The sequence below is a fragment of the Danio aesculapii genome, chromosome 8, assembly GCF_903798145.1.
Source record: "Danio aesculapii chromosome 8, fDanAes4.1, whole genome shotgun sequence".
In the NCBI taxonomy this organism is placed as follows: Eukaryota; Metazoa; Chordata; class Actinopteri; order Cypriniformes; family Danionidae; genus Danio; species Danio aesculapii.
The window spans coordinates 44883669-44893316 of NC_079442.1; the positions used below are offsets into that span (position 1 = coordinate 44883669).

Sequence of the window (9648 nt, forward strand, 5' to 3'; positions counted from 1 at the left end):
AATAAAGGGACTAAGCCGAAAAGAAAATGAATGAATGATGTTTAACGCAGCGGATGCCCTTGCAACTGCAACCCAGTATTGGGAAACACCCATACCCGCTAGCATTCACACTCATAAGGCCAATTTAGTTTTTACAAATCACCTATAGCACGTGTGTTTGGACTGTGGGGGAAACCGGAGCACCCGGCTGAAACCCCCACTTACACGGGGAGAACATGCAAACTCCACAGAGAAATGCCAACTGACTCAGTCAGGACTCGAACCAGCAACCTTCTTGCTGTGAGGCGACAGTGCTAACCACTGAGCCATCGTGTCGCCCCCAATACGGATCAGAAAAAAATAAAAAACTAAGAAAATAAAAATGAAAAATAATCAGTTATCCACAAGTTCATAATTTATTTTAATCTAGTATTTAATAAATGCGGCGATGCGGTGGCTCAGTGGGTAGCACAATCGTCTCACAGCAAGGAGGTCGCTGGTTTGAGCCTCAGCTGGGTCAGTTGGTGCTTCTGTGTGGAGTTTGCATGTTCTTCCTGTGTTGGCGTGGGTTTCCTCCGGGTGCTCCGGTTTCCCCCACAGTCCACAGACATGCGGTACAGGTGAATTGGGTAAGCTAAAATTGACCGTAGTGTATGTGTGTGAATGAGTGTGTATGGATGTTTCCCAGTGATGGGTTGCAGCTGGAAGGGCATCCTCTGCGTAAAACATATGCTGGATAAGTTGACGGTTCAATCCGCTGTGGTGAACCCTGATTAATAAAGGGACTAAGCCGAAAAGAAAATGAATGAATGAATTTATTAAATACAAACATTTATTTTATTTTAGTATGAATAAAAGAAATGGTGTACAAAATTAAATAATAAATAAATGGTGCAAAATAAAGTGTACATCAATACAAATAATTAATAAAAACAAATAAATATTAATTAAAATAATATTAACTCCTATACAGAAATCTATCATGAAGTGTCTTATGAAGATCCACTGCATCGAAGATACTGAAATCCCCTGACATCATTTCAAATCCACATAAAGCACACTGCATGCTCAAGTACACCTCACATGTAACAGAATAACGCAGGAAGCCTAAATTATCTTCAGACATAGTTTGACGCATTGAACATCTCGGGTAGACTCAAGTTCCTTGTGAGTCCTGAATTTTAAGAACCTAAAATCTCCAAAATGTCACATAATAATAATAACTGTATTGTGTGTCATTGTGCCCAAATGTGGCAGCGAGTCTTAGTACAAAGAAAAATAATCTATTTCAGGAAGCAAGAGTCTTAGAGTGCTGCCACAATTCAACATCCAGTTTCCATGGCAACGGTTACTAGTGTGACAGGGTAGCCGTCACACGGATGCTGCGGAAACTTAAAATTAACCAGCATCTTCATCAGTCAGAACAGCTCAAACACAGGGCCAATTAATGATCAACTCATTTAAACCTCATTTATTATTAAACGGACAATCATGAAGAGCAGCACACACACCGTTTCAAAGTATTTTCTCGAATGGCATACTTGTGTAACAAAATTAATTATGCGTAATGGTTAATTTATGCAGTTTATTCATTCATTCATTTTCTTTCCGGCTTAGTCCCTTTATTAATCAGGGATCACCACAGCGGAATGAACCGCCAACTTATCCAGCATATGTTTTACGCAGCGGATGCCCTTCCAGCTGCAACCCATCACTGGGAAACATCCATACACTCTCACATTTACACTCATACACAACAGACAATTCACCTATAGCGCATGTCTTTGAACTTGTGGGGGAAACCGGAGCAACCAGAGGAAACCCACGCCAACACAGGGGAGAACATGCAAACTCCACACAGAAATGCCAACTTACCCAGCCGGGACTCGAACCAGCGACCTTCTTGCTGTGAGGCAATCGTGCTAACCACTGCTCCACCTCATTTTCAGTCTGTTTTCAGTCTGAACGCACTACTTAAATTATTTATACGACAAAATGGCGTAGAATAGTGCATCAGTATGCGATTTGGGATGCACCTATTGTATCACCGAGAAGGTCTTACAGCCCAGTAGGTCCGGGCCTGCTGTAAATGCCCAAGTTCTCTTGACTCCGCTCCCTTGTTAAATCAGGAGCACGTGAAGTGCAAAGTGAAGTGAAACACGGATCAGAAAAAAATGAAAAGAAAATTAAAATTAAGTTCATAATTTCTTTTAATCTAGCATTTAATAAATACTAAAATAAATTTGATTTTAATGTGTATAAAAAAACAGTGTGAAAATTAAATAATAAATAAATGGTGCAAAATAAAGTGTACATAAATAAAAACAGTGAGAATATGCAAACTCCACACAGAAATGCCAACTGACCCAGCTGGGGCTCAAACCAGCAACCTTCTTGCTGTGAGGCAATCATGCTACCCAATGTGATGCCCTTATGCAGTTTGTATTCTTATTATTTGTTGTATACAATACATATAATAAATAGAACAAGATTTAAATTTGACAGCTTATTTTATTTTAGCTTTATGCTTTCTTACTCCAGAATTAATCTGCACTCACATTTACATATTTTTAAATAAACATTTATTCATTTTCTTTTCGGATTAGTCCCTTTATTAATCAGGGGTCACCACAGTGGAATGAACCGCCAACTTATCCATGTTTTACGCAGCGGATACCTTTCCAGCTGCAACCCATCACTGGGCAACACCCATACACTCATTCACACACATACACTATGGCCAATTTAGTTTATTTAATTCACCTGTACCGCATGTCTTTGGACTTGTGGAGGAAACCAGAGCACCCGTAGGAAACCCACGCCAACACTGGGGAGAACATGCAAACTCCACACAGAAACGCCAACTGTCCCACCCGGGACTCGAACCAGCGACCTTCTTGCTGTGAGGCGACATCACTAGCCACTGCGCCACCCCTAAATAAACAATTACAGTATGATTTTTTTGAAGATTTATGCTCATATTTAATACAAACTATTAAAACAGCTCATAAAAACATTTTCATTTACAATCCTACAATCGACAGTCTAAAAACATCTAAACAAGGATGATCGTTTTATTAAGAAGATATTATTTATTGATATTTAATGAAAAAAAAGGGGTGGTGTGGTGGCGCAGTGGGTAGCACTGTCGTCTCACAGCAAGAAGGTTGCTAGTTCGAGCATCAGCTGGGTCAGTTGGCATTTCTGTGTGGCGTTTACAAGTCCTATAGGTGAATTGGCTAAGCTAAAATTGTCCATAGTGTATGTGTGTGAATGAGTGTGTATGGATGTTTCCCAGGTTGTGGCTGGAAGGGCATTCGCAGCGTAAAACATATGCTGGATAAGTTGGCGGTTCATTTCACAGTGGCGACCCCGGATTAATAAAGGGACTAAGCCGAAAAGAAAATGAATGAATGTTTTAATAAAAAAGGATGACATTATTAAGAAGATATTATTTAATCTCATATGAAAACAGTTTAAAAGGTCATTTTTAACATGTTAATTTAGTGCAGGCTGGCACACTGGCTCAGTAGTTAGCACTGTCGCCTCACAGGTCGCTGGTTTGAGTCTCGGCTCGGTCAGTTGGCATTTCTGTGTGGTGTTTGCATGATCTCCCCGTGTTGGCGTGGGTTTCCTCCAGGTGCTCCGGTTTCCCCCACAAGTCCAAAGACATGCACTATAGGTGAATTGGATTAACTAAATTGGCTGTAGTGTATGAGTGTGTGTGTGTGTGTGTGTGTGTGTGTGTGTGTGTGTGTGTGTGTGTGTTTGTGTGTGTGAATGTGAGTGTATGTGCGTTTCCCAGTCCTGGAAAGGGCATTCGCTGCGTAAAACATATGCCAGAATAGTTGGCGGTTCATTCCGCTGTGGTGACCCCTGATAAATAACGGACTAAGCTAAAGGAAAATAAATGAAGCACAAAAAGGGATGAATATTAAAAACAATCCCACTGACACATGTTAACTGAAAAATGTTACTTTATTCAGCAGCTATTTCTGGAAACAACAGTACAACCTGTTAAAAGGCAACGTTCTTCTGAACCTGATTGCCATAATGTTCACATTGTTTGAAACAAACATTAGAGTCATATGTGCAAACAATAATACACTGTGTTGTGATTGATGTACGGTACTAAAACACCTCTCTCCTTCTGTCCTCTGGAAGATCCTTCAATCCTTGCAATTCCCTCAGTCCCTGTGAAAACAGAGGTTTATTACAACTGTAAATCAAAATAAATAGTAAAATCAAAAAAGCAAGCAAGTAAAAATATTAATAATAAAAAACACGTGTACCTCCAGAACCATGCGAATGTTGGCTTTTATCTTAGCTGCATCTTTGGTAAGGACTTCAGTATACCTATGAAAAAAACACAAGGTAAATATTACCTATATAATATGCATGTACATTTTAACCCAAAAGGAACACAGTAAAAATCAGCAGTAGTTCTAACTGTAAAAAAGCTTTATATAAGCTTAATATTTTCCATATTACATACACAGCTTATATAATACATAAGATTTTTTGCCTGCATGACACTTTTTTTTCTCTTTTACATATTCTTATGGTTGTGTTTTTGTCCGTGTAACAAAGGATATGAGGTGTAGAAGTACTTCAAAACAATGATGTATTAACACTATAAATTAATGAAATACGGTAGCTTGCCATAAAAATGGGAAATTTATTTGACAGTTTGTACTGTAATTTTAACGGTACTGGCAACCACCAGATGTCATTTTCAACAGTACATTTTACAATTTGTTTTACAGTGTAAGCTACAACTAACAAAAGATATGATGTATAGATGTTAGTAATTCAAAACAATGATGTATTAACACTATAAATTAATGAAATATGGTAGTTTACCATAAAAATGTTAAATTTATTTTACAGTTTGTACTGTTTTTTTTTTTTTAAGTAAAATACTGGCATCCACAGCTGTAGTTATTTTTAACCATCAATTTTCCGATTTCTTTTTTACAGTGTACGCTATTGCTAGGCTAGAATTAATACAGATTTTTATTTTAGGCCACTACTGAGTATTTACTTATGTAAATGTGAATACATATACATTTATTCAGTTTTATATTCACTTCAGTAACACTATTGACTTATATGCAAATAATGACATGATGTATTTAATTTACAGTGTGTACCGTATTTATATTATATATATATATATATATATATATATATATATATATATATATATATATATATATATATATATATATATGTGAACTGTGTATATTTATGTATATTTATGTGTACATGTATATAAATATACATTAGAAAGAAAAAAAAAAAAAAAAAAATATATATATATATATATATATATATATATATATATATATATATATGTGAACTGTGTATATTTATGTATATTTATGTGTACATGTATATAAATATACATTAGAAAGAAAAAAAAAAAAAATATATATATATATATATATATATATATATATATATATATATATATATATATATATATATATATATATATATTTTTTTTTTTTTTTTTTTTTTTTTTTTATATTTTTTATATTTTTTTTATATTTTTTTTTATATATTTTTTTTTTTATATATATATTTTATATATATATATAGACACACACAAATATTTTATACAATATAGTCATGCATATAGACCCACCGGCCACTTTAATAGGTACACCTGTCCAACTGCTCGTTAACGCAAATTTCTAATCAGCCAATCACATTTCAACAGCAACTCAATGCATTTAGGTATGTAGACATGGTCAAGATGATCTGCTGCAGTTCAAACCGAGCATCAGAATGGGGAAGAAAGGGGATTTAAGTGACTTTGAATGTGGCATGGTTTTTGGTGCCAAACAGGCTGGTCTGAGTATTTCAGAAACTGCTGATCTACTGGGATTTTCACGCACAACCATCTCTAGGGTTTACAGAGAATGGTGCAAAAAAGGGAAAATATCCAGTGAGCGGCAGTTCTGTGGGCGCAAATATCTTGTTGATGCCAGAGGTCAGAGGAGAATGGCCAGACTGTTTCCAGCTGATAGAAAGGCACCATTAACTCAAATAACCACTCGTTACAACCGAGGTATGCAGATGAGCATCTCTGAACACACAACATGTCCAACCTTGAGGTGGATGGACTACAGCAGCAGAAGACCACACCGGGTGCCACTCCTGTCAGCTAAGAACAGGAAACCGAGGCTACAATTCACACAGGCTCACCAAAATTGGACAATAGAAGATTGGAAAAACGTTGCCTATTAAGGTGTACCTAATAAAGTGGCTGGTGAGTGTATTTATCTACACAGTACACAAAAAGACATTTGGTAAACTTTTATTTTGGATGCGATTATTCTCGATCAATCGTTTGACAGCACTACTAAAAAACTCTTACTCTGTGAGCTGATTTGTCTTCTTTTCAATGAACTTCAAAGCCTCTGCGTGTGTGAACTCGACAAAGAATCCATATCCGACTGCCACATATATTCTTGATGCATCAGGTCTGGGAAAAAAGAAATGAGATTGCCCTTTCAAAAAATGTTCGACGTCTCCACTGACGCACAGCATCACAGACGTCATGCCAACAACACTTACACATGAGCCTGCACATAGAAATTGCAGCCAAGGTCAACATCGGTTTTCAGTTCTTTGCTGTCGCTTTCCTGAAGGTGAATCAAATACAGCCACATATTAGAACCACATAATGCAGAATGAGAGCAACTGAGATTAATTACAGTAATAGTAAATGTAAAAAATGTTACACAGCACAAATTATATCTGAAAACAAGTGCAGGACATCAGAATAAGCACAAAATATGCAAATACATATGCAAATCTCACATACCTGAATACTTTGTATTGTGTTCTTCAGCTGCAGGTATTGCGCGATTTTCTCATACACTGCATCTCTTTGCTCCAGCACTTTCCTGACAGAGCAGAGAGTACTCATATGAACAAATACTATAGTAAATTGGGGTAAATATTATGGTGTTTTTGAACTATATTATACTATAGTGTGCTCTTCAGCTGCAGGTATTGCGCTATTTTCTCATACACTGCATCTCTTGCTCCAGCACTTTCCTAGCATAGCAGAAAGTACTCGTATGAAAAAATACTATAGTAAATTATGGTAAATATAATGGTGTTTTTGAACTATATTATAGTATATTGTGTTCCTCAGCTAAAGTATTGCACAATAATCTCATTCACAGCATCTCTTCGCTCCAGCACTTTCCTGGCAGAGCAGAGAGTACTCACATAAAAAAATACTATAGTAATTTATTGTAAATAATATAGTATTTTTGAATCATATTATAGTATAGTACATGAATTAATCTCTTGTGGCGACTCTATAGTTATTATAGTAACACAACAACCACTATAGCAGTATAAACATACAAATAATACTACAACTATAGATTATAATATACTACAATACACCACAGTTTACTGTAGTAAATACTAAATTGTACTTTCATAGTTTAACAGTTTACAATATTTATTATGCTGGAGCATTCATTAACAAAGGGTTCTAAACACTATATGTTCGTTGACATAAATTTCTAATCAGCCAATCACATGGCAGCAACTCAATGCATTTAGGTATGTAGACATGGTCAAGACGATTTGCTGCAGTTCAATCTGAGCATCAGAATGGGGAAGAAAGGGGATTTAAGTGAATGTGGCTTGGTTGTTGGTGCCAGACAGGCTGGTCTGAGTATTTCAGAAACTGCTGATCTACTGGGATTTTCACACACAACCATCTCTAGGGTTTACAGAGGATGGTCAGAAAAAGAGAAAATATCCAGTGAGCGGCAGTGCCTTGTTGATGCCAGAGGTCAGAGGAGAATAGCCAGACTGGTTCCAGCTGATAGAAAGGCAACAGTAACTCAAATAACCACTCGTTACAGCCGAGGTATGCAGAAGAGCATCTCTGAACGCACAACACATCCAACCTTGAGACGGATGGACTACAGCAGCAGAAGACCACACGCGGGTGTCAATACTGTCTAAGAACAGGAAACTGAGGCTACAATTCACACAGGCTCACCAAAATTGGACAATAGAAGATTGGAAAAGCGTTGCCTGGTCTGAAGAGTCTCGATTTCTGCTGCGACATTCGGATGGTAGGGTCAGAATTTGGCATCAACAACATGAAAGCATGGATCCATCCTGCCTTGTATTAATGGTTCAGGCTGGTGGTGATTGTGGTGTAATGGTGTGGGGGATATTTTCTTGGCACACTTTGGGCCCTTTAGTACCAACTGAGCATTGTGTCAATGCCACAGCCTACCTGGGCACTGTTGCTGACCATGTCCATCTCTTTATGACCCCTGTGTACTCATCTTCTGATGGCTACTTCCAGCAGGATAACACTCATAAAGAGTGAATCATCTCAGACTGGTTTCTTAAACATGACAATGAGTTCACTGTACTAAAATGGCCTCCACAGACACCAGAGCTCAATCCAATAGAGCACCTTTAAGATGTGGTGGAACGGCAGATTCACATCATGGATGTGCAGCCGACAAATCTGCAGCAACTGTGTGATGCTATCATGTCAATATGGACCAAAATCTCTGAGGAATATTTCCCGTACCTTGTTGAATCTACGCCACAAAGGATTAAGGCAGTTCTGAAGGCAAAAGGGGGTCAAACCCAGTACCAGTAAGGTGTACCTAATAAAGTGGCAGGTGCGTGTACAGTATAATTCATTTTACTATAGTATGGTTTAAAAACACTATCAAAATTACAAAAAAAGTACTTTAGTGTTTTTCATGTAAAAATGCAGGGTTTCACATTTATAAATTCATTCATGTTGTACCAACACAAATCGATTTTGTTAACTTTTATTGTTTTTACAATTTTAAGTAAATTAAAACAAAAAAAATTAAGTTGTCCTAAAAAAACTCAAGAATTGTGTTGATTCAGCTCATTTAAATAAGTAGTTTGAACAAGCGTACATAATCTTTACATAACCCATAGTAGTATTTCATAAATTAGCATAAACTATACAGATTAGCATAGAGATGTATGTACATGGGATTACTAAGGTACAAGCATGGTAATACTATGGCGGCTTTGTGTACGTGCACTAAATGAATATTAAATGATACTTACTGCAAGTCTCGTCTTAATACTTCACTGATGAATGTCTCATACTGCAAGACTTTGTCATTAATATCAGATGTGCCAGAAGTCATGATATGAGATGATAACAGATGATTGTGAATCGAAGTTTTATTTAATAGCAATCGCTGTTTCTAACATTAATGTGCATCAAACAGCCTGTCGCTGCAGCAATTAAAGCTAACAGATGACAGATTAATGTATTTTAGTAGCAAATATATGAAGTATCGAGTACGTTAAATGAAGCTAAACCTTCCTTCGGTCTGTCACGTGGCTCTACACTTGTTTACAAGATACCCGGAAACGTCCTCGGTCTAAACCGGAAATGGCGTTAGCTAAACTTTTTCATAGCTTTTCTCATTTTTAATATCTACGTTTCGTTTTTATATAATTAAAGTTTACCTATAGAAAATAATCTCTTGATAAAACAAATATATTTGTAAATACAATATAATTCAAAGCGTTAACGCAACCTCTGACTCATTCTTTCTCATTCAAAAACGTATTCAAACGTGTTTTTTAATGAAAAAAAAAAACCTTTTTTTAATT

The 9648-nt window shown here is 36.6% G+C and overlaps 1 protein-coding gene across 1 annotated transcript; it reads right to left on the minus strand.

Moving 5' to 3' along the window:
• Window positions 1-3938: 3938 nt before the first annotated feature.
• Window positions 3939-9397, minus strand: uxt (ubiquitously-expressed, prefoldin-like chaperone). The gene is made up of 6 exons (XM_056464451.1): window positions 9091-9397; window positions 6815-6896; window positions 6565-6632; window positions 6365-6472; window positions 4272-4335; window positions 3939-4173 (listed from the first exon to the last, which is right to left on the minus strand). Exons 1-6 carry the CDS (start codon window positions 9171-9173, stop codon window positions 4111-4113), a joined length of 468 nt encoding a protein of 155 aa, XP_056320426.1. The 5' UTR covers window positions 9174-9397; the 3' UTR covers window positions 3939-4110.
• Between the last annotated feature and the right edge of the window lie 251 nt (window positions 9398-9648).